The 23992-nt window shown below is 35.1% G+C and overlaps 1 protein-coding gene across 5 annotated transcripts in view; it reads left to right on the forward strand.

The window, feature by feature from the left end:
• The window catches only part of MIOS (meiosis regulator for oocyte development), a 39766-nt gene extending 18652 nt beyond the window's left edge, over nucleotides 1–21114 (forward strand). For 3 of the 5 annotated variants that reach the window (XM_009203351.3, XM_021935996.2, XM_021935997.2), the window contains exons 6-12: nucleotides 1003–1172; nucleotides 3818–3883; nucleotides 4721–4879; nucleotides 10652–10804; nucleotides 11923–12127; nucleotides 17905–18034; nucleotides 18953–21086. In XM_009203351.3, the coding sequence (XP_009201615.1) occupies nucleotides 1003–1172; nucleotides 3818–3883; nucleotides 4721–4879; nucleotides 10652–10804; nucleotides 11923–12127; nucleotides 17905–18034; nucleotides 18953–19049 (980 nt within the window). In that variant the 3' untranslated portion in view covers nucleotides 19050–21086. Of the gene's footprint in view, nucleotides 1–1002; nucleotides 1173–3817; nucleotides 3884–4720; nucleotides 4880–10651; nucleotides 10805–11922; nucleotides 12128–14174; nucleotides 14232–17904; nucleotides 18035–18952 lie in introns of those variants that run through there. The other 2 variants (XM_009203352.3, XM_009203350.3) reach the window with 2 other exon arrangements.
• Nucleotides 21115–23992: the final 2878 nt, after the last annotated feature.

Consider the following 23992-nt stretch of genomic DNA (forward strand, 5'->3'; position numbering starts at 1 on the left):
AAGCTGTAAAGAACATAAAGTGGGAAACACTGCTTTATTTGGAAAAGAAAGAAAAAGATTAGAATCAAGAAATAGAATAAGAAAACTTATATAATAAGTGTAGAAAATACTTAAGAGTGAAAGTTAAAGGAAAATTTAGTTTTCTCTTTTGAAACTGAACTTAGGTTAGAAGACTAAACAGCCATACTGCTGAAGGGAAAGTTAGCAGCTTATCAGCATGCATCTAAACTGCTAAGAACAAATGTTTAAAAGACTATTGGTAACAAATGCTTTGTTGCAAATGGCTCTTAATGCAGTTCTGTGGTAATTCTTATAGTTTATTTTGTCCTGGAAAAATTGTAAGTGTAATACTGTAATTGAAGTGTTGAAATATTACTTTCTGCACTTTGCATTGACACTTATATATATAAGTATCTGCATTATATATTTAGGAATAGGAAAATAAAATGATTTTGAGTATTGCAGTCTTGAGATGCAATAATATTCACTATAAGTGTTTTTGAAATACTTTTGCATTAATAAACTTGTTAAAGTTGACAGTGATTCTGGTAGGATGACTTAACTTTTCTTCATTTAGCAAGCAATAGCATATATATGGGAACATATACAGGAATAACATATATAAGACCCTGCCTGGAATGAGAACTTGAAAATTAAAAGATCTGCTTTCCTGCATAGAGTTTGCACACGTGGGCATGAGTTTTATAAGGATAGAAATGTTGTGCTTATTGTCTTTGCCAAAGTTTCCAGTCTGAATCAAAACCGAAAACCTTTTTGTTTTGTTTTGTTCTGTTTTTTTAGGGTAAGGTGCAAGTTTATTAAGAAAGTAAAGGAATAAAAGAATGGCTACTCCATAGGCAGAGCAGCCCAAAACCCTTATTCTATGAGCTCATTTTTCTGAGGGTAAAAGTCACCCTCTGATTTCTATTTATGGTTTAAGAAATGTAGAAGAGATAGTAAGCTTTTGATCACTTTGATTAGCTGGCTGTTTTTAATATGCAGGAGATCTGAATCTCAATGTGGTAGCAATGGCTTTATCGGGTTATACGGATGAGAAGAACTCCCTTTGGAGAGAAATGTGTAGCACACTGCGATTACAGCTAAACAACCCTTATTTGTGTGTCATGTTTGCATTTCTGACAAGTGAAACAGGATCTTATGATGGAGTTTTGGTAAGCTAACTTGTTCTTTGAGATCTTCCTTTGGATTAAGATAGGAGTTTTTATCTAACTTAAAATTTTCAAATGTCTGTTGCATAAAATACTATATTTTGATGCATACGTTATTTAAAATAAGGCATCTTGAGCTTTGTTTTTTGAGCAGCTCTTCTTGAGTGTGATTCCCATCCTGGAGTTAGTTAATTGATATCCAACTGGATTTGATTTTTATGGTTTTAATAATATAATTTACAGATATAGAAGGAATATTTTATCCTTTAGCTTAAGAACTGAGCTGTAGAAATCTACAGCTATGTAAACATAAAAATATATTCGCTATTTAAATACACTGTGCACACATGCACATGTGCATGTGTGTGTGTTAAGTAAAACAACTCATGATTATTGATCAGTTATGGTGGAGGTGGCCATACATCTTGTCTCAGTCTTTGTGGTTCCTGTTGGGAATGATAACAGTACTTACAGTGGACTATTTCAGCTTTTTATTTGGTCTTTGTGTTATTCTTTTTCTCCTCTGTTTTAGCCACCTGTGATCATAACACTATCAAATAGGTTCTTTATCACAGAATGGGGAAAGAAAGAATGAAGTGAGATTTGCTTATCAGTTTTAGCTGTTGGGTTTTAAGCTAAACAATAGTACTACAACTTTCTTTGCGCTGCTTGGCTTCTTTCTAACAATGGGAAGAGCTTTCTACACTGAGATTCATTTCTGTGTTTGCTACTATACCATTTCTTATCAATTATACATTGCTTGGATAAGTGATTTAAGTATTAGTCCCTAAGAATTTGTAAAAATAAGTATTTTATTTGAGCAGATTAATGAAATGTTTAATAAATGTGTATTTTGCACTTTATGTATTTTATTACTTTTAATAAATTACTATTGAACTTTTCTGACTACTTCAAAATAATATATATAATGTTAAGACTGTTTATTTTTTAACTGTAATCTTTTTTGTTAAACAAGACTTTAAATGTATCTTGAAGAGATAAAATAATACTTTCAGGAAGTGTTAGAGAATGATAGAGACTAGATAAACGAGTGGATTGTTAACTTTTGAATTGATAAAAATGTATATTGTTTAAATATTAAATTCCTGTATTTTGAGTGACCCATAATAAAGTACTTTTCTTTTCCTTTTTTTTCTTTTTTTTTTTTTTTTGTTGTTGTTGAGACAGAGTCTTGCTCTGTACCCACACTGGAGTGCAGTGGCGCAGTGTCAGCTCACTGCAACCTCCACCTCCTGGGTTTAAGTGATTCTCGTGCCTCAGCCTCCCAAGTAGCTGAGACTGCAGGCATGTGCCACCATGCTGGCTAATTTTTGTATTTTTAGTAGAGACAGGGCTTCATCATGTTGGCCAGAAATATCAATTCTGGTCTCGAACTCCTGATCTTGAATGATCCACCTGCTTTGGCCTCCCAAAGTGCTAGAGTTCCAGGTCTGAGCCACCACGCCCGGCCCCAGTATCCTTCTTTTCTTATACATAAATTTGAGTTATTAGATAACAGTCATCTTGAATAATAAGTTCATATTTCCAAGCTGTTTCATTTATGTATTTAGTTATGCTTTATATATAAAATAATTAATGTTGCTCTATTAAGAAAATGTTAATAGAATGTGAAAAGTACTGAATTGGGAAGTCAGAAAATACAGGCCTGACTCTTTGCTCTGCCCCATTTACCTTAGCCATTCAGTTAACTTTTTTGAGTATTACTTTCCTGAGATGTAAAATGGGACAGAATAATGTTTATAATCCTTTCCAGATCAAAATTTTGTAACATATGCAACTGAATCTAAGAGTTAAATCTAGTTATATGAAATATGTTCTCTCTTTAGAGCAAAACCATATTTTATCATAGAACAAGTATGCTAAGATAGATATCAACCGAAGTGATTTTACGGTTAAAAAAGTAAAATTTTCATAGGATGACTTCAATGGAAATTGGATCTTTTTTCCACCCTTAAATTATTTTTACAAATCACAAAATTAATTGTACCTTCCTACATTTGTAGTAAATATATTTCAAAAGTGTTTCATGATATTGACAAGTTTACAAAAATTTTAGTTATAATGCCTCTGAAATCTTTGCCACAAACCACCTATATAACAACTTTAGCCACAAGAGTGTGTCTGTTTATGTTTTAAAACTTGTCACTTTGTAGTTGGAAACGTATATTGGTATTCTTCTAAATTGTGTACTGGTGTAGCCAATTCACAAATTTCTTAGACTTACTGATTAACTTAGTAGCCAAGGAAAGATTTCCTTAGTTCTCTAAAATTAATTTCTATGATGGAAAGATTGTGTGGCATCTTAAATTTGATAGACTGTACATCATTGCTTGTCTTTTATATTGGAGTTATATAAGACTGACCTGGATTTTTAAAAACTGAATTTGGCCAGTGTTTAAAAGGCAAATTTTTACTTTGCAAGGACAAAACCTTATTGCTGAATTCCCGGAGAGTTAACATCAAGAAAGGCATCTCAGGCAATTAATGGCTCTGCAAGATAAATATAACTTGCTAATAAATTTGGAAATAAACGTATTCATTTTACTTATATAAAACATTTAGTCTCTGCAAAAATTTAAAACTCACTGCACCTAGAAGTAACTCCTTGCTTTTTCTCTTCTTTCCAGTATGAAAACAAAGTTGCAGTACGTGACAGAGTGGCATTTGCTTGTAAATTCCTTAGTGATACTCAGGTGAAAACTGATTTAATTCCACATTTGAAGTAATTAATATATACTGTCACAATTATTGTAAGAAATTAGTCTTTATAATTATATATGTATGAGATTGATAAGTAAATTCTTCTAAAAAGTATGGTAAGAATATATTAGATCAAAATATTTTGAAAATGTCTACCATAACTAAATTTATTTGTTTAGAATACTGACTTAATATTTTAGTATATTTCTTCTTTGGAGGGTAAGACTAGTTAGTAGGTAAAGATGTTAAACTCACCTCTTAGTGATGCTGTGAAAGGGTTCCTCATTTTTAATACATTAAACAATGCTAAATGCCTATTGTGTATTTAGTGAGGGGGAAATGCATGTAAACAACTAGTAATACTATGTGCTGAGTACTATAGTAATGAAAAATGCTGGGGGAATATGGAGGAATCTTGGCAAGAGTTTGGGGTGGGTTGAAGTCAAGGAAGACCTAAAGGAGGTTATTCTTGGTCTTAAAGTTCCCTTGCAACTCAGATTTTGTGATTCTGTTAACATACTACTATGATAGACAGCAAAAACGTCGCAGAATAATGAGGACAATTCTCTTTAAAATAATAAACCATCTGTAGTTCTTTTATGGATTAATTATCAACATAGTAAATGCCTTTTTAAAATATTTTAAAAGATTATGGATACTGCTTTGAAATTTGTAATAGATGCAGACTCCTTAGTTACATATTTATAGTAAAGTCTTTTGTTTTAAAATGTTTTCCATTAGGAATGAAATTGTTCAACATGTAGTAGTTTTGAAGTACAAAATACATAGTGAAACAGATTGCTTTAGAAAAATCACTTTAACTTTTCCAGTTAAATAGATACATCGAAAAATTGACCAATGAAATGAAAGAGGCTGGAAATTTGGAAGGAATTTTGCTTACAGGCCTTACTAAAGATGGAGTGGACTTAATGGAGAGTTATGTTGATAGAACTGGAGATGTTCAAACAGCAAGTTACTGCATGTTACAGGTCAGTGCAGTTTGACAGCAGCTTTTAAAAAAGTAACAATATTCTATATTTTCTTTCCTCAGTTGAAAGTAAATATGCACTTTTGCTTGCTTAGGATCTTTAGAAGGCATTTAGTTTTCACCTAATCAGTTGATCTGCTGAAGACTTGTGCCTTATCTTACTGTCCCTAAGCCTCTTCATTGAGTTATCCAGTTTTTCCTTTCAGTCTGAGAAAGGCCAGTCTTGACTGCATCTAAATTTATGTAAAGCGCAAATGGAGTAGAGAAACCTCTCTTCAGTTTCTCCAATTGTTGACGTAACTGTATCTTCTACAAGAAAGATTGCCTTTTCCTGATCTGAACTATAGTCTTACTTGAAGTGCCGAAGTCTAGTTATACCACAGCTCTCGGCTTTCATTTTCTCTTTTTATTATCAGTGGGGGTGATTTGGAGTAACCAATTTATGTATATTTTCTCAGTTTTTACTGTCCAGTGACTAAAAACAGATTCCAGGCATAGGTTGCTGTCTACTTTTGCTGGAAATATGGTAAAATTTAGAGTATTCTCCTGAGATTTCCCGTAGCCCTCCAGCTGATCTTATCCTTACATGGTGTTGGTACCTTCCTCTTTCCTGCCCTCATCCTCCTATCACAGTATGGTAGCACACCATGTTCTGAGTCAACACAGGAAAATGCCCCCTCTCCCATTCCACCTTCTTGTGCATATGTAGAGATACTAGCCCACAGACCACAAAGTAAACTTACCTAGTGTATAAAGCCACTGCCCATGGAAGAAAAAGTACCATTCTATGACATTTTTTCTTGCTGAAATAAAATTATGTCATTTAAATTAAACTGTATATATATGGCTACAGATGGCTACAGAGTGCAAATGGGTTAGTAACTTCTTAGCGAGGTTTATAAAATATATTTAAAATGCAGACAATACAGATCTTGCTTTTTTAAAATTCAGTCTGATAATCGCTGCCTTTAATTGGAGTGTTTCCTTACATTTATATGGTCATGGTTAAGTCTACCATCTTGCTATTTGTTTTCCGTTTTGTTTTTCCTTTTTCCTTTTGTTCCTATATTCCTTTCCTACCTTATTTTGGGTTAATATTTCCATGTTTCATTTTATTGCCTCTATTGGCTTTTTAGCTATATCTCTTTTCATTATCTTTTTTAAAAGATGTTGCTGTAGATCTAACAATGTGCATCCTCAACTCATCAAAGTTAACATTTTACCCCCTCGTGCTTCACGTTTCTCACCCAACACATCATGCTTTCTTTCTACTTTACCCTTTCTTATGTCACTCTGATACTTTCTGGGTTTTACTTCATGCTTCACAAATGTCACAACAGTGTGACTTCATTTACACATCCATTCCTTTGTCCTGTTGTCATATATTTTACTTTTACAGATATTATATACTCTAACTTACAGTGTTTTTTTTTAACAGTTATTTGTCATTTATGTAAATTATGAAAAGAAATCATGGGCTTTTATGTTTATTCACTTATTTATCATTCCTGGCATTCTTTTTCCTTTCTGTAAATCCTATAGCATTCCTTGTGTTATAGGTGACAAGATTCTCTCAAATTTTAACTGAAAATGTCTATTTCACCCTTATTTTTTCTTTTAACACTTTAAAGATGTAGTTTCACTCTCTTCTGGCCTCTGTTGTTTCTGATGAGAATCAGCTATTTTTATACTTGTTTCCCTGTCTGTGATGTTTCATTTTTTTGTTGGGTTTCTTTTCTTTCTTTCTTTCTTTTTTTTTTTTTTTTTTTTTGAGACAGGGTCTCACCGTATCACTCAGGCTGGGGTGGATTTCAGCTTATTGCAGCCTCCTGGCTCAAGCAGTTCTCCCACCTCAGCCTCCCAAGGAGCTGGACCACAGGTTCACGCCACCACTTCTGGCTAATTTTTTGTATTTTTGACAGAAATGGGATTTCACCATGTTGCCCAGGCTGGTCTCAAACTCCTGACCTCAAGCAATCTGCCCACCTCGGCCTCTGAAAGTGTTAGTATTACAGGCATGAGCCACCATGCCCAGCCTAAATTCTGATTTTTAATGTTTAAGTAAATTTGTTTTCCTTGCAACCATCAATAAAATGTTTTCTATTATTTATATATAGGACAATCTTTTTGGGTTTCCTCCAAGATTTTTCCTTTACCTTTGATTTTTCAGTAGTATGACCTTAATGTGCCTGGTTGTGGTTCATTTTATCCTGCTTGTGGTTCACTGAGCTTCTTGGATCTGCAAGTCTGTTTTTCATCAGACTTGGGAAGTTTGGGGATATTCTTTCTTTAAATATTTTTTTTTCTGCCTCAATCTTACTCTATTTTTCTTCTAGGATTCTTATTACATATGTATTAAACCACTGCATAGTGGTCGTAGATGCCTAGGGCTCTATTCTTTTTCCTTCCATGTTTTTTTTCCCACTATTCTTCAAATTGGTTAATTTTTTTGTTTGTTTGTTTTTTGTTTTAAGACAGAGTCTCGCTGTGTCATGCAAGCAGGAGTGCAGTGGCACAATCTTGGCTCACTGCAACCTCCACCTCCTAGGTTCAAGCATTCAAGTGATTCTCATGCCTCAGCCTCCCAAGTAGCTGGGATTACAGGCATGTGCCACCACACCTGGCTAATTTTTTGGTTTTTTAGTAGAGACATGGTTTCACTATGTTGGCCATGCTGGTCTTAAATGCCTGTCCTCAAGTGATCTGCCCGCCGTGGCCTCCCAAAGTGCTGGGATTACAGGCGTGAGCCACCGTGCCCGGCCCAGATTTGTTGATTTCTGTTGACTTATGGACTCTTCCATCGTCTCCATTTGCTGTTAAACTTCCCAGGGAATTGTTTATTTCAGTTATTGTGCTTTTCAGTTTCAGAATCTTAACTTTGTTATAGTTTACATCAGCAGTCCCCAACCTTTTTGCACTAGGGACTTTATAGCACCAGGGGGTTGGTTTAGGGATGATTCCAGCACATTGTATTTATTGTGCAGTTTATTTCTATTATTATTACACATAATGAAATAATTCTAGAACTCACCATAATGTAGAATGAGTGGGAGCCCTGAGGTTATTTTCCTGCAACTAGATGGTCCCATCTGGGGATGATGTGAGACACTGACAGATCATCAGGCATTTAGATTCTCATAAGGAGTATGCAGCCTAGATCCCTCACATGTGCAGTTCACAGTAGGGTTCTCTCTCCTATGAGAATCTAATGCCGCCACTGCAGAGCTCAGGCAGTAATGTGAGGGATGGGGAGCAGCCGTAAATACAGATGAAGCTTTGATCATTGCCCTACCGCTCACCTCCTGCTGTGTGACCCAGTTTGTACCAGGCTACGGACCTGGGGGTATATTGGGGGTTGGAGCCCCCTGGTTTACATTTCTCGGTTCAGATTCCTTATCTCTTTACTAATCAAAACACTATTTTCCCAAGCCCTTCTAATTTGGTCAGACAACCTCTGAACTGTTTTTTGGTTTTTTGGTTTTTTTTTCAAAGTCTCACTCTGTTGCCCAGGCTGGAGTGCAGTGGTGCAGTCTCCGCTCACTGTAAGCTCCGCCTCCTGGGTTCACGCCATTCTCCTGCCTCAGCCTCCCGAGTAGCTGGGACTACAGGCACCCACCACCAGCCTGGCTAATTTTTGTATTTTTAGTAGAGACAGGGTTTCACCTTGTTAGCCAGGATGGTCTCGATCTCCTGACCTTGCGATCCGCCTGTCTTGGCCTCCCGAAGTGCTGGAATTACAGGTGTGAGCCACCACGCCCGGCCTGAACTGTTTTCTTTACAGATCATGTTGTGGTTTTCTTTACAGATCATGTTTAGGCTTTACTGGAGAGGATGTAGAGAAGACTTACTGTATATGTATTGACCAAGTTCTTTCTTAGTTTATCTCCTTCCTGCCATATAAGGGGAAAGAATGAGATATGAAAACATCTTATTTTTCTGTGAATTTTCTTTTTAAATCAGGGATTATATGCTACTTTGGTACTTAGTTCCGCCTAGTCGGTCGTAATTAGGGCTAAAGTAGACCTCTACTTTTTTAAGAAATGAAATTGTAAGCTATGTGTTTCACTTGTTCTTTTAGCTAAATTTAACTCTGGTAATTAACACCGAATTTAATAGATGAAAGATATGTTGCTTCAGTTTTTGATTGGATGTCTAAAGATTATATTAGCTGTTATGATATTTGTTTGTTTTTTTTTATAAGTAAGATATATGCCAGGTTCTCTCTGAAATTGTATTTTCTATTGGCCCCTGAGTAGGACTGAGAAAACTGACCTTCAGATTGATGCCAAAGCATCATTGGAAGTAGAGACTTTCTCTCCTTTCTGCATTATGTAAAGTTAAGGAAGATATCCTGAACAGGGCTGAAAGTCTTCTAAGAAAACCTAAAGCGGCCGGGCACGGTGGCTCACGCCTGTAATCCCAGCACTTTGGGAGGCCGAGGCGGGCAGATTACCTGAGGTCAGGAGTTCAAGACCAGCCTGGCCAACATGGTGAAACCCCGTCTCTACTAAAACTACAAAAATTAGCCGGGCATCGTGGCACACCCCTGTAATCCCAGCTACTCGCGGGGCTGAGGCAGGGGAATTGCTTGAGCCCGGGAGGCAGAGGTTGCAGTGAGCCGAGATTGTGCCACTGCACTCCAGCCTGGCCAACAGAGTGAGACTCTGTCTCCAAAAAAAAAGAAGAAAAGAAAAGAAAAGAAAACCTAAAGCAAGCATAGATGAAATGTGGAATGTCACAGCTGCCAGGGAAAATACAACTTTAGGAAAATTCTTACTGGCAAGAACTTGAAGTTCTTAATGAGAAGAACTCTAAAGTAAATTTAACTAAAACAAGGTGTTGCTTTTAACTGTGGCTAGGGGCAAAAGAACTAAGAAGGTATTTGGTTTGGTTTTGCTTTTTCTTGTTGTTTTATTATTTTTAAGGCAAGAAATGTATGTTTTAATGGAAGGCAAGGGTAAGAATAGACGGGTTTAACTTACGGATAAATAAGTATATAAAAGCAGCATCTTAGTTTACCATGCATTGCTAGATAGGAAGGACCAAGCTAACTGTTAGTTCAGATGTGACCAAGCAATTTTGGTGTGCATTTGGACTTTTTTTTTTTTTTTTTTTTTTTTTTTAAGATGGAGTCTCACTCTGTCACCCAGGCTGCAGTGCAGTGGCGCAATCTCAGCTCACTGCAACCTCCGCCTCCCGGTTCAGGCGTCAGCCTCCCAAGTAACTAGGATTATAGGCACCTGCCACCACACCTGGCTAATTTTTGTATTTTTACTAGAGACAGGGTTTCACCATGTTGGCCAGGCTGGTCTCGAACTCCTGACCTCAAGTGACCCATCTACCTCGGCCTCCCAAAGTGCTGAGATTACAGGCATGAGCCATCATGCCCAGCCTGTATTACATTTGTATTTGATAGTAAACAGAGTTTGTGAACCCAGAGGTTTTTAATTGCTGGGACAAAGGGTATTCATATCACTGTTTACAACATTCAACCACGAAGTTCTGTTTTCTTAAACTTATCTAAAAGGTAGAGAATTACACTTCCCTGGCCAGGTGTGACATATAAAGTACATATTTATGTCATTAGTGGAACCCAGCTTGAGATAAATTAATGGAGCTTCCATAAACTTTGTCTTTATTCTCATTAGGAGCCAGCTTTTGGCAAAAAAAAAAAGCCTATTTTTTCTGTTACTCATACTTATATGCTACCCAGAAGTCTCTGGCCTAGCCAGGAGATTTTAAATAATTGAAGTAATTCATGTTTTCATTTTAGGGTTCACCTTTAGATGTTCTTAAGGATGAAAGGGTTCAGTACTGGATTGAGAATTATAGAAATTTATTAGATGCCTGGAGATTTTGGCATAAACGAGCTGAATTTGATATTCACAGGAGTAAGCTGGATCCCAGTTCCAAGCCTTTAGCACAGGTAAGTACATTGTTTTGGAGAAAATCAAATTGTAACATGTTGATGTTCAATTTAATAAATTATTATTAGCTCCTTATTTTGCTTATATTGAGTTCCCATTGATGTCTTTGTCTTTTCTAGACTGAGCTTTGTCCTTGATCTTCCTATCCTTTGGTTCTGCTTCTTGCTAACAGTCATCTCAGTGGCTTGAGCTTTAGTCTGAGATAGAACAAACCACAGCAGGCCTGAATTTTCCAGTATATTTCCAGCCCTTTCAGATTCTAAACTATTATATTATCTTTTAAATTCCACTTGTGTATTAAGTTTTTTGGCATTATTTATGTGCAGTAAGGCAGGATTTGGGTTTTTCTAGACTTTAGCAGTATTACCTATATCTGTATGTTTAATTACACACGGAAATTTTTTTTAGCATTAGTTTAATAAAAGATTATTGTCACATAAGGTATATCACATTAAATCACTGTGTCTTACTTCAGATATCAAATATGTTATCCTCAATATGGGCACTGGATGGTGCTATTTTCTTATTTTAGGAACTTGAGAAAGTGCTTATATTAAAACCAGAGTGTTGATAAAATAGCATTACATGGTAGTACATGTTACTAATCTATATGATAAGTGATTAAGAGTCTAGCAATTTACTGTAAAACAAAACGAACAGTTTCTATTGCTATTATTCTAAAAATTTAACTATTTACCATTATAAGATTGTTAACTCCTTTTTGTCTTAGGAAGAGCGTTTTCTTTATAAGAAAATTTTGTTCAGAACATTACATCACTGAACTGTGGTTTAGAAGTCATACTGGAATATGTTGTAATGTCCCAGTGTGAATTCTGAAGTCACTGTTATTTCTAAAATGTTGAAGTCTAAAGTTTGAGTTCTTCCACCAATTTCAGTGATATTAGTAAGAATATAATTAAAAAGGAAGTATCCAAAAAATGTAATTGCTAAGTACAAATTTTAAATGAGAGCTAGCCAACCTTAGCAGATAAATTTTGAAATATAAAATAAAGTTTTTTAGAAGTATTTAAAAATAATTTGTTAGGAGCAAACTAAGTTATTTAGCATTCCATTATGGTTTGCATTACATTTATTTTTTCTTTCATTTGTTTTGTAGGTTTTTGTGAGTTGCAATTTCTGTGGCAAGTCAATCTCCTACAGCTGTTCAACTGTGCCTCATCAGGGCAGAGGTTTTAGTCAGTATGGTGTGAGTGGCTCACCAACAAAATCTAAAGTCACAAGTTGTCCTGGCTGTCGAAAACCCCTTCCTCGATGTGCGCTTTGTCTCATTAATATGGGAACACCAGTTTCTAGCTGTCCTGGTATGACATAATTTTACAAAATACTTTATGAGCTGAAATGATTCTTACATAATTGAGTTAATGTTGCAAATAAAATACAAACTAGCTAGAGTTTGTTATTATTTCTAAGAAAGGGCAGTTTACTAGCTTGAAGGCTTTTATGTTCCTATAATTTATGAACTATGTAAATTAAAAGTAAAATCTATATTTATTGATACTTCAGGTAATTTCACAAGTTCTGACCAATTTAAAGTTTGTGAGAAAAACTTAAATATGAAATAATCTTAAAAATATTACCATTTTCTTATCACTGTTTTCACTAAGGGGAGTTCGTTCAAATTTGATTATCTAAAACTCAGTATACCTGCACCTAATAACAGATACTTTGTATTTCTAAGGATCTTTTGACATCATTAAAGCACTTTGACATTTCTTCTTCATTCATCTTCAAAACCTACCTGTAAAATACATAAGAGAAGGGTCAGGTGCAGTGGCTTATGCCTGTAATCCCAGCTCTTTGAGAGGCCAGGGCAGAAGGATTACTTGAGCCTGGGAGTTTGAGACCAGCCTGGGCAAAATAGTGAGACCCCCATCTCTATAAAAAATTTTTTTGGCTGGGTGTGGTGGCTCACGCCTGTAATCCCAACATTTTGGGTGGCTGAGGCTGGTGGATCACGAGATCAGAAGATCGAGACCATCCTGGCTCATACGGTGAAACCTTGTCTCTACTAAAAATACAGAAAATTAGCTGGGCATGGTGGCACACACCTGTAGTCCCAGCTACTTGGGAGACTGAGGTAGGAGAATCACTTGAACCCGGGCGGCAGAGGTTGCAGTGAGCCAAGATCGTGCCACTGCACTCCAGCCTGGGCGACAGAGCAAGACTCTGTCCTAAATTTTAAAAAAAAATTTAATTAAAAAATAATAATAAATAAGAAAATGCATAGAGAAAGTATCAGCCTAGAAGTCATGTCCCTTGACTGCTAGATTTCGATGCTGCTTCTGCTGTTTGTCAGTTACCTAGTAAATTTATTTATATATATATATATATATATATAAATATAAATGAAGGCAATACATAATGTTTTAAATGTACGTTTTAGTTTTGATTTAAATTTTAATCAAGGATTTTTATTTTATACATTGCATACTGACTGATCACTCTTTTATGTTACTCTGGTCCTAATGAGCAGAAAATAACAATTTGGAATATATACATATATACACACAGTGTTTTTGTTTTGTTTCATTTTGTTTTTGAGACAGGACCTCACTCTGTCACCCAGGATAGAATGCAGTGGCATGATCTCGGCTCACAGCAACCTCTGCCTTCTGCCTCCTGTCTCCTGGGCTCAGGTGATCCTCCCACCTCAGCCTCCCAAGTAGCTGGGACCATAGGGTTTCGCCCTGTTGCCCTGGCTGGTCTTGAACTCCTGAACTCAAGCGATCTACCTGCCTCAGCCTCCCAAAGTGCTGGGATTACAGGCATGAGCCACCATGCCCAGCCTATATTTTGTAATGGTTAGAAATATTAAGATTATTTTTTACTCTTTATAGTAAACATGGAAAAACATTTTGAGAATAGTAGATAATCAGATATCTTATACCTGGTGGCTGGAATTATTCCAGCTCTTTACCTAATTTGAAAATGATACTGTGGCAAGATTTTCAATTAAAATCATTTTGGGTATTTGGCACACAGGTGTAATGAATAAAGAACTGGTTAGAGTGTGAGAATGTCTGTTTTAATTCTAGCTCTATGACATTCACTCTGTGACATTGAGAGTTACTTGCACCTTCCTCTGGACTGGGGATCCTTTCTAGTGCACACATTTTATAATTCTATTCTGTATCTTGTTCATTTAAGTAGTCTGCTTTGTCATTACATTAACATTTATGAAAGACTTGCTGGTATCATTGGCTTAGCAATTATTTTTCCATCTAGATGCTTTTTTTAAAGAAATGAAGGCAATACGTAATGTTTTAAATGTACATTTTAGTTTTAAATTTTAATCGAGGATTTTTATTTTATACATTACATACTGATCACTCTTTTATGTTACTCTAGTCCTAATAAACAGAAAATAACAATTTGGAATATCTACAACAATGAGAGCACAAGGAGGTAAAATATAGCATAAATAAGTCATATGTGTATACGAACTGAGATATATAGAAATAATTAAATGGAACACATCTTTTGGACCACAAGCCTCAGGAAGCTATAAGGATTATTTGCATTCTTACACCTGGGCACTCTTCCTTTTTGCTGAATATCAGTTTTTCAATCTTTTCTATTTTTGAAATAGGTAAGAAGAGAAAATAATTTTCTAGAATTTGAAGAAAAATCCTAAAACATTTCAAACTCTTTGTTATGATGACTAATATAATGAATAGTCAGCACTCAGGTTTATCAAATATTAACATTTTTCCATATTTGTTATAGAATTTTTTCCATATTTGCTTCAGAAATAATTTCTTTATATATAATACATATTTGAACACTGATTTTACTTGGCACATTAATATAAGGCTGATGTGCTGAGATGAATAAATCAAAGAACCTCTTGGAGCTTTTGGTGTACAATAAGCATAGTTAACGAGTATAAAATAAGTGATATTTTCTAGAAAATAAATACTGGTCTACAATTCCATCTGTCATTTCAGAGTCTCTAAAAAGATCTGAAAGTCCAGTGCCTTTTAAAAATAAAATTACAGTAATCTCATTTGGCCACAAAACCTGTTCAGAATTGATGTGAGGCTATTAAGATATTTATCTCTCTTATTTATTAGTGAATATTCATGTTTCACTGCAGAAATACTAACGAGTTTGATTACAGGGTGCTTTAGACTACCCTCAAGGTGTACATATTTGCTCCTTTTTTCTAAAATCCCAAACATCCTGGATTCTGGAACACATCTAAACCCCCAGCATGAATTAGGACTATTATATAAGGAAAGAATTAGGAATTTTGAGAGTAGGAAATACTACTTCTATCTGAAGGATATCGAAAGCTTCAGGAGGAAGTTACCATTTAAGCCAGTCTTTAAAATTGGTAGATTTAATATATGAAGATTGCAGGGAAGCCTTCCAGGTTGTAGACCAAGAGTAAAAGACATGAACTAGGGTGAAGAGATTGGTAAGTATTATAAGTACAGGGGGTGTTGGAAGAGCAAGTGTATTGTTGTGAAAGGACGTAGGAAGTGAACTGCTAAGAAACAGTAGAAAAATTAGCAAGAGCCTGAATATGATCTTTAAAGGCATTGCTGAGCTAAGTTAGAGAATAATAAGCACTGTTTAATCATGGAATCAACTTCAGTGCCCATCGGTGGTGGACTGGATAAAGAAATGTGGTGCATATACACCATGGAATACTATGCAGCCATGTGTTTTGCAGCAGCATGGAGCTGGAGGCCGTTTTCCTAAGCAAACTAACACAGGAATAGAAAACCAAATACTGCATGTTATAAGTAGGAGCTAAACATTGAGTACATATCGTCATAAAGAAGGAATAACAGACACCAGGGCTTACTGGAGGGTGGAGGGTGGGAGGAGGATTGAAAAACTACCTGTCGGGTACTATGTTTATTACCTGGATGATGAAATAATGCGTACACCAAAACCCCCATGATACGCAATTTACCTGTATAACAAACCCGCACATGTACCCCTGAAACTGAAGTAAAAGTTTAAAAAAAAGAAAAAGAAGCAAATTCTCTTTTTTGATATGTGAAATCAGAAGAGTCCTAGTTCCAAAATAAAACAGGATCTAATAGAAATCAAGTGCTGGCTAATGGCTCAAGTATCTAAACCTCCCTGGTGCTTTGCCTGCAATCAGAGATTGCATCCATCCATCTTGCTTTGTGATTCAAATAGCTGAAATCTCTACAAGCTTATTTAACTGAGACTTGATATTTTTATACTCAATTGTGCTTTGAAGATAAATCTATTGAAACAATTCTAACATCATTGTAAATGTCATAAATATTATTTATTCAACAAATGTTTATTTGGTACCTATTGTTCCAAGTGCTAGAAATGTTACAGTAAAGAAAACAAAAATCCCTGCCCTCACAGAACTTAACTTCTGGACAATGACACATTTTTTAAAAGCTAGATTATCGGCCGGGCGCGGTGGCTCAAGCCTGTAATCCCAGCACTTTGGGAGGCCGAGACGGGCGGATCACGAGGTCAGGAGTTCGAGACCATCCTGGCTAACACGGTGAAACCCCGTCTCTACTAAAAAAAAATACAAAAAACTAGCCGGGCGAGGTGGTGGGCGCCTGTAGTCCCAGCTACTCGGGAGGCTGAGGCAGGAGAATGGCGTAAAAACCCGGGAGGCGGAGCTTGCAATGAGCTGAGATCCGGCCACTGCACTCCAGCCTGGGCGACACAGCGAGACTCCGTCTCAAAAAAAAAAAAAAAAAAAGCTAGATTATCTACTGGTTTCCTTCATTTTCTTCTTACGTTATGAGTTAGTGCATAAGTGAAACTCTAGTTTCCCCTAAAGTGTTCTGTGGCACTTGTCTTCATAATTCACTATAAATCTTTTAAAATTTGAAGTAATTTGATCTAAGCCTTTATACTTGGCAGTGAGGTAGACCTTAATACTTCCAGCTTCATCAGAAAAACATAAGGGTATGCTTGTTCTGATTCAGTCTGTTATCTGTTTATGTTAGAATTTACAAAAACAAAGTGACAAGCACTAATGAGAGCTTTACATAGAGGTTTAAAGTAGTGTCCATATCAGATCTATATTTTATTTGTCTCTTCCCCCTTTCCTTTTTACGCTCTCATTATTGTTGGTGACCCTTTCAGGAATAATTTTATTGTGTTTACATCTTAAATCATTGAATTACTTACACATCCTTTCACTTCATATTATTAGCAAAAACAGGTATTTTTAAAAACTATTCCTAACTGCAAGATTATCCTTTTGGTCATGAAAGTGTGGCCTGCAATGGCCAAGCAAAATTTTGAACATAGTTATTGATGCATAATGTCTTTATAGATAGCAAGTAAGTAAAAATATTAAGTCTAATTAAGCAATTGCTTAAGTTACACAAGTCTCATGAAGTGCATTGGGAAACTTTCCACTTTTTCTCTTCTTTCAAAGGGCTTGTACAGATGAGAATTACCTATCCCTTGATTGTTTGTTTTTTTCTTTTTTTGAGACGAAGTCTTGCTTTATCACCCAGCCTGGAGTGCAGCTGTGCGGTCTCGGCTCACTACAGCCTCCAATCCCCAGGTTTAAGCAATTCTTGTGCCTCAGCCTCCCCAGTAGCTGGGGCTACAGGCACGTGTCACCACCCCCGACTAATTTTTGTATTTTTAGCAGAGACGGAGTTTCACCATGTTGGCCAGCCTGGTCTCGAACTCCTAGCCTCAAGTGGTCTGCCCGCCTCAGCCTCCCAAAGTGCTGGGATTACAGGCATGAGCCACCACACCCAGCCCTACCTGTTCCGTGAATGTTAAGTAAAATTCACTTGTAAACTGGGCCTGGTATTTTCCTTGTGGAAGAATTTTAAACTACTGATTTGGTCTCCCTAAAGTTTTAAATTTAGATTGTTTCTTAGTGGGTTTTATTTTTTTCCATATTTATATTGGCTATTAAAAATGTAGGGGAGCTCCTGTCATTCAGTTTCGCTTCATCTAAACTAGAACCTACCATCAAAATTGCTATTTCAATATGATGTGTGATTCATACTTGGAACACAGTTTTAGAAATGCTTTTTGAAAGTAACTTTAAATAAAATATTGTGATACAGTTAATGAAGATCGTTTTCTTTCGTCATAGGAGGAACCAAATCAGATGAAAAAGTGGACTTGAGCAAGGACAAAAAATTAGCCCAATTTAACAACTGGTTTACATGGTGTCATAATTGCAGGCACGGTGGACATGCTGGACATATGCTTAGTTGGTTCAGGTAATCAGCACATTTCTTCTTTGATAGGCTTGGAGTTGTGGGGGATAACACAGATTGCTTCTAAATAGTTTGGGTTTATCTGTTAACATTTAGCCAAAGTACGAATTTTATTTTTACTGTCACTCAGACGTTAACAAAGGTGGTATGAACATTTCATCATTAGATATCCTATATAACCTTAAACTATAAAGGTAATACTTGTGTAAGAACTAATTTAAATCTTTTGTATGAGTTAAATGTTTGATTTAACTTTATTTGGGGAGAGGATATGTTTACAGTTTTTACAACTGAATATGCTGTAATTTATCATGCAATTGAATTACTAATGAAATGATAAAAGAGCATATCATACTGCTGCCTGAGTTCTCTTCTAAGTAAGGTTTTTATGTAGTCATGCAATTGAGACTCTCAAGACCATATTTGAATTTTATTTTGAATGGTGCCAGTGGCCCTGTGCTTCTGATTGATAAAGCATTTATACCCAATTTGTCTCACTAGCCAATTTAAACTCTGAGCACATCCCTGTCACCTTCACAACTGTAAATGAAATATCTTGCCATATATGTAGAAAGTAAAAGGTATGTATTTCTTCTCCCTAAAGTTCAGCTTGGCAGTAATTTATGATTTGATGCTTTTGATGCTTTTTTCCTCTGGATTTTAGTTTCTACATTTTTCCAAATGCCATTTTGAAAAGTTGCATTATAGATAGATATAAGTAAACAAGTGGGCACAGTGGTGCACACCTGTAGTCCCAGCTACTCAAGAGGCTGAGGCAGGAGGATGGCTTGAGCCCAGGAGTGTGAGTCCAGCCTGGGCAATATAGTGAGACCCTGTCTCTTTAAAAAAAAAAAAAAGAGATAAATAAATGTATGTATGTCTAATTTGGATTTTTAACTGTTATTTGACCTGTTTTTTTAGGGACCATGCAGAGTGCCCTGTGTCTGCATGCACGTGTAAATGTATGCAGTTGGATACAACAGGGAATCTGGTACCTGCAGAGGCTGTCCAGCCATAAAATGTTATCACCTTAAGAGAAACCTTCAAGTGTGGAGCTTTCTAATAGGTGTCCTTCATAGCTCAGAAACATACCTCAGAACAAGTCATTCATGACTTACCTGTAATGGGAAAATAAATCATTCTATCAGATCAGCAGTTTTGATGTTTGAGTGATTTTGATGTGCTTCACAGAGACAAATGCTGCTGAAATAAACATCACAGTATAGACATGAGTTCTGTTCAGCAGGTTGAAAAGTCTACTTTAGAAAAGCTTTCTAAGTTTTGGTTGAAATTATGAACACTCTACAAGCAAAATTTCTGGAATAGCCAAGAACAGATTTTGAGCCTATATCTTCAAAGCTGAAATTGGATATCTTTCAATAAAATATGTGCACTTTTAAAATAAAATGACTAATTCTGTGATTCAGACAATAGTTTTAAGTTCAGCTGTGCTTAGATTTCTTTCAGATTAATTTAAAATTATAGATTTTTACTTTTAGAATTGAAGAGCCCCTATCCCACACTGGAGAATATTTTTTATTACTGTCTGTTATATATATGTGTGTATGTGTGTGTGCATATTTATGTGTGTATGTATAAATATGTATTTTTTAAAGGAGCCTTTTCCCTCATATACTTTGATTTTAAGATAAGCAATCTTTTGGCGTAGACATTATCGTCTTCCTAGAAAAGTCAAGAGGAAGAATCTATCTTACGACTTTTTCTCTTCAGAAGAGAAAAACATGTACCATTTCAGGTGAACATACAAAATTTTCACTTTCTACCTTTTGCTTTCCAATGTCCTGATTTGTCTTCAAAGGTTTTTCTCCATACTAATTTGTCATCCTCATCACCTGAGAACATTTTACTGCATACAAAGTCTATGCAAGATTATATGTAACTAGCCATTTAGTACAATGTCAGTGTTTCTGTACTGTCAAATTCCATCCTGATTTGGAATACCATACCTTGTTCCTTCCAGGGTAGACTAGGAAGTGTTGGAGAAATAGGGTCACTTCAGAGACCACTTTAGATGTAAGTTTTTAAATATTAAGTGTTACTGGGGCTAAGTCAGGGACTTTATTTTAAAATTTATTTTTTCTCATTTCATAGCTAGATAGTTATAAGAGAAATACAAAGAATTTACAAGATGCTTCTCTGTCATCTGCCATATGCAGAGGGACTGAACTAGGAACTTTGTAGTTGAATCTGTATTCATAAAGAGTAAATCTAATTTTATTTTATAGATTTTGGAGAAATAAAACAAGAATTTTAAGAGCTTTCGTATTAGCAGTTTTGCCTTACAAAAACTAAGATTTGTCAGATTAGAGGTACAACCTAAATATTAAAAGTAGATTAAATTTATTTTTAACCTTGAGTATCTGATACATAAAACCCTTTTCTAGGAAAACATTAGAAGTGGTACATATCTACTCTAAATGTTTCACCTACATGAGTCTTTTCAAATGAAAGACATGGGAATTGCAAATTTTTTTAAAGATTGCTATTAAGGGTACTTTTTCCAGCCTTCGTTTGAGTAAATCTTAATTGATTTCATTTTATTAAGATATACCCTTTACCTTTAATATTTCATTTGAAGTGTTCCTTTCAAATTTACTGTGTCCTAAATATGAAAGTCAGCTTTAAGTAATGTCAGACTCTTATGTACATTTTCATTTCTCATTAAAGTAAAATATAAAATTATTGAATTTATCTGAAATAGTTACAAGTTTTGGAAATACAGCATAAAACATGAATGTAAAGTCTATTATGTAGTATGCGTATTTGTAATCCTAATATATGAGGGTGACATTTTTAAGGTTGTATGTATGTGTCAGCCTCTTAAATGTTTTCTGTGAAGCCCAAACATGCAGTTTATGTCTCTGGTGTTTGTTTTGCATTTTAGTGTGCATGGACAATGAAGGTAGATTCAAATTATTTTCTCTTTTTTATAGCTAAGTCACTGGTATTTGGGTTTATAAACTCGACAAGATACTTTACCTAAACATGATCAATAGACGTGTTTAATAAAAGTGTTTTTATTATTTTTAAAAGATTGAATAAATCTGGTTGAAGTCATTGTATCAAGAAATTATGGTTTCTTTACAAATAGTCCACATGAAGTAATATTGGTACTTATTTTGATGACAGACTTCATACTTAATATTAGAAGTAACATTCCTTTTAGGCTCTGTTTTTCAGTTTAACCCACTTTCCAGAATGGTTCTTATCCTTATTTTAAAAGCTTCCCATTGTCAATGCTTCACATAGTGAGTATTTAAAAGAATGTAGTTCTGCATTTAATTAGATGACTCAATTTCAGTCATTCATTTGACTGCAAGTAGTAAAAGCATGGTCTTTGAAACATAAAGTATAATCCTAGCCTCGGGATCTTGGGTAAGTGACTTGACCTTTTTGAGCTTCAGTTTCTTTATATGTTAAAAAGAAAGATATAGAAAATACCTACCTCATAGAGTGTGGGAGTATTAGGTGATGCAATAAACATGAAGTGCCATATCCCTGTCACATAGTGCTCTATAAATGGTAGTGATTAGCATTGTTACCTTCATTTTCATAGATTGCTCATGTATCAGTACTTTTTCAGTGAATACAGTATAATTTTAACAAAGAATCTACATTTGTCTCAAGAATGAAAATTTCCTTAGTGTGAGTTGGCTGAAATAGATTTTTTTTAAAAAGAATGAAAATTCCCAATAATAGTAATACTCCAAATATAGGGTAAACAAAAGTAACTGAGTCCTATCTCAAAAGAAAAATGCCATAATTTGGATAAATTTGGAGTATTACTGGTTTTTTTTTGCATGCAAAAATCCTTCAGCTGACCTCCTAGGAGTTAAACGTGATATAAAAATGAACCCAGAGGAAAAAATTACGGCAATTTTAACAACTGACTATTGAAAACTTTAAGTTTTTGTATCTATTCTCAACTCTTAATTTAACTAGGTTTAAATTGAACTCACTAATCTGGATACTTGGAGAAAGTATCCAGGATTATTCTGTGTACTTTTTCCTTTTCTGCCATTCTGCTACACTTGATGTTCATTTAAGTTAAAATGTTGGGGTGGTAGTGGTAATTTCAAAAGTATACTGTGAGACTTGCTCTCCCAGAATAGCCATAATTAAAGCTAGTGGGCACAATTTCTGACATCTGCACAGATAGGCATCAGAGAGGTGGGAGACACATATTTGGGTCAATATCTTGTATCAAGTCTAGTGACGCACATCACTATGACAGAAACAGGCCTTGCTAGATAGCAGCTCCCCTATCCACTACTTAATCCTTCCATTACATCATCCGCAAGTTTTCTCTCCTACCTGCAAATGTTATAGGTTTCTTTGCTGATTATAACAAGTAACACTTTACAAATATATTAATTTTTATAAAATACGACTTCTCCCAGAGTACAGAGACAGAAGGAAAGCCTCCCAAAGTTTTTAAAAGCTAACAACCCAGATACCAAATTAACACAAATTTAACATGATAAAATCACAAGTAAAATTAGTTATCAAATGCAGCAGTATATAAATTACTGTTAATGCCTTTTATGTGCTAGGTGCCAAGCACATTATCCTGTTTTTGCAATAAACCTATGGGGTAGTTATATCATTATTGTCCCCATTCTGTAAATGAGGCAATTCAGGCATAGAGACATCAGTTCACTTGTCCTAGGTTACACGAGTAGCAAATACAGCCAAGACTTAGATTCCAGTAGTCTTGACTTCCTAGGCTGCCCTTTTAATTTCTGTTTTCTGCTTCTGTGTATTACTTTGTAGGTTCTGTATATAAGAGAATGATTCACTATGACAAAGAAGGGTTTATTCCAAGAATTAAGTACTGGGTAATATTTTAATCATATTTAGTATTAATACACCAAAAGAAGAACCATGTCAATAGCTCTTTGGATGTACAAAGCACTTGATAAAATTCAAAAATTGATCTCTAATTTGTTTTTTAGGTTAGTTGTTATTCAAAGGAAATGTTTTCTCTCCATTTTCTCCGCTCCTATTTCACTGTCTCACACATCATGATGCCTATTAGAGAAATACTAGAATCCTTCTCACTATAGACAGCAATAAGATGTGGATGCTGTTGTCACTGGTTCTGCACATGGCAATGAAAAAGAAGAAAGCGAAAGGAGGCACACCTTTGCTTCTTTTCCAAATCATCAAAATTTGGTATGGCAAAAATCATAAATAGTTACAAAGCAAACAAATTGATAAACTACAACATTTATGACAAATTGCCTTAATTCATAAAGGACATTTTCAAAGCCGAGGAAAAAACAATCAGTAGATAATATCAATCAAAGACTTGTGCAAGCAAAATAGAACAGCTGACAAATTTAAATAAATGCTAAATCAGTAACATGCTGATTAAAAAGTAGATTACTTTTCACTTGTCTGCACAGATTTAAAATAATAGGCATTTTCGTGGATATGGGAAGGAAACATTCTGAGATAACAGCTTATGAGAGTTTAAGTCTTGAGGACAGGTAAACTGTATTAATCAGAAGCTGTAAAAAGGTTCATACCCTTTGACATAGTATGCTGGGAATATTTTCTGAGGAATTGATTGCATAAGTGCACAAAGATGTATATTTTTATGATATGATTCTACACAGTATTGTTTATAATAAAAACTTGGAAACCTAAATGTCCAATAATAGAAAAGAATAAATTATTGTATATGCATATAGTGGGTTACTAAGAAATGATTCAATTAGTATAGATATTTTCATTGACAAAGGTTTCTTAATGGTAAGTGAAAGGAAAGGGAAGTTATAGGATAGTATATCTAGCATATAAATATATTTGTATGGGATATGGTTAATACAGAAACTTTTAACAGTGGCCATCTTTAAAGAGTGGAATTTTGAGTAACATTTTCTTCATATCTGTATCTTTGATTTTTCCCAATAATAATGAATATATAAATGTATG

Source organism: Papio anubis, chromosome 4 (assembly GCF_008728515.1).
Source record: "Papio anubis isolate 15944 chromosome 4, Panubis1.0, whole genome shotgun sequence".
Classification (NCBI taxonomy): Eukaryota; Metazoa; Chordata; class Mammalia; order Primates; family Cercopithecidae; genus Papio; species Papio anubis.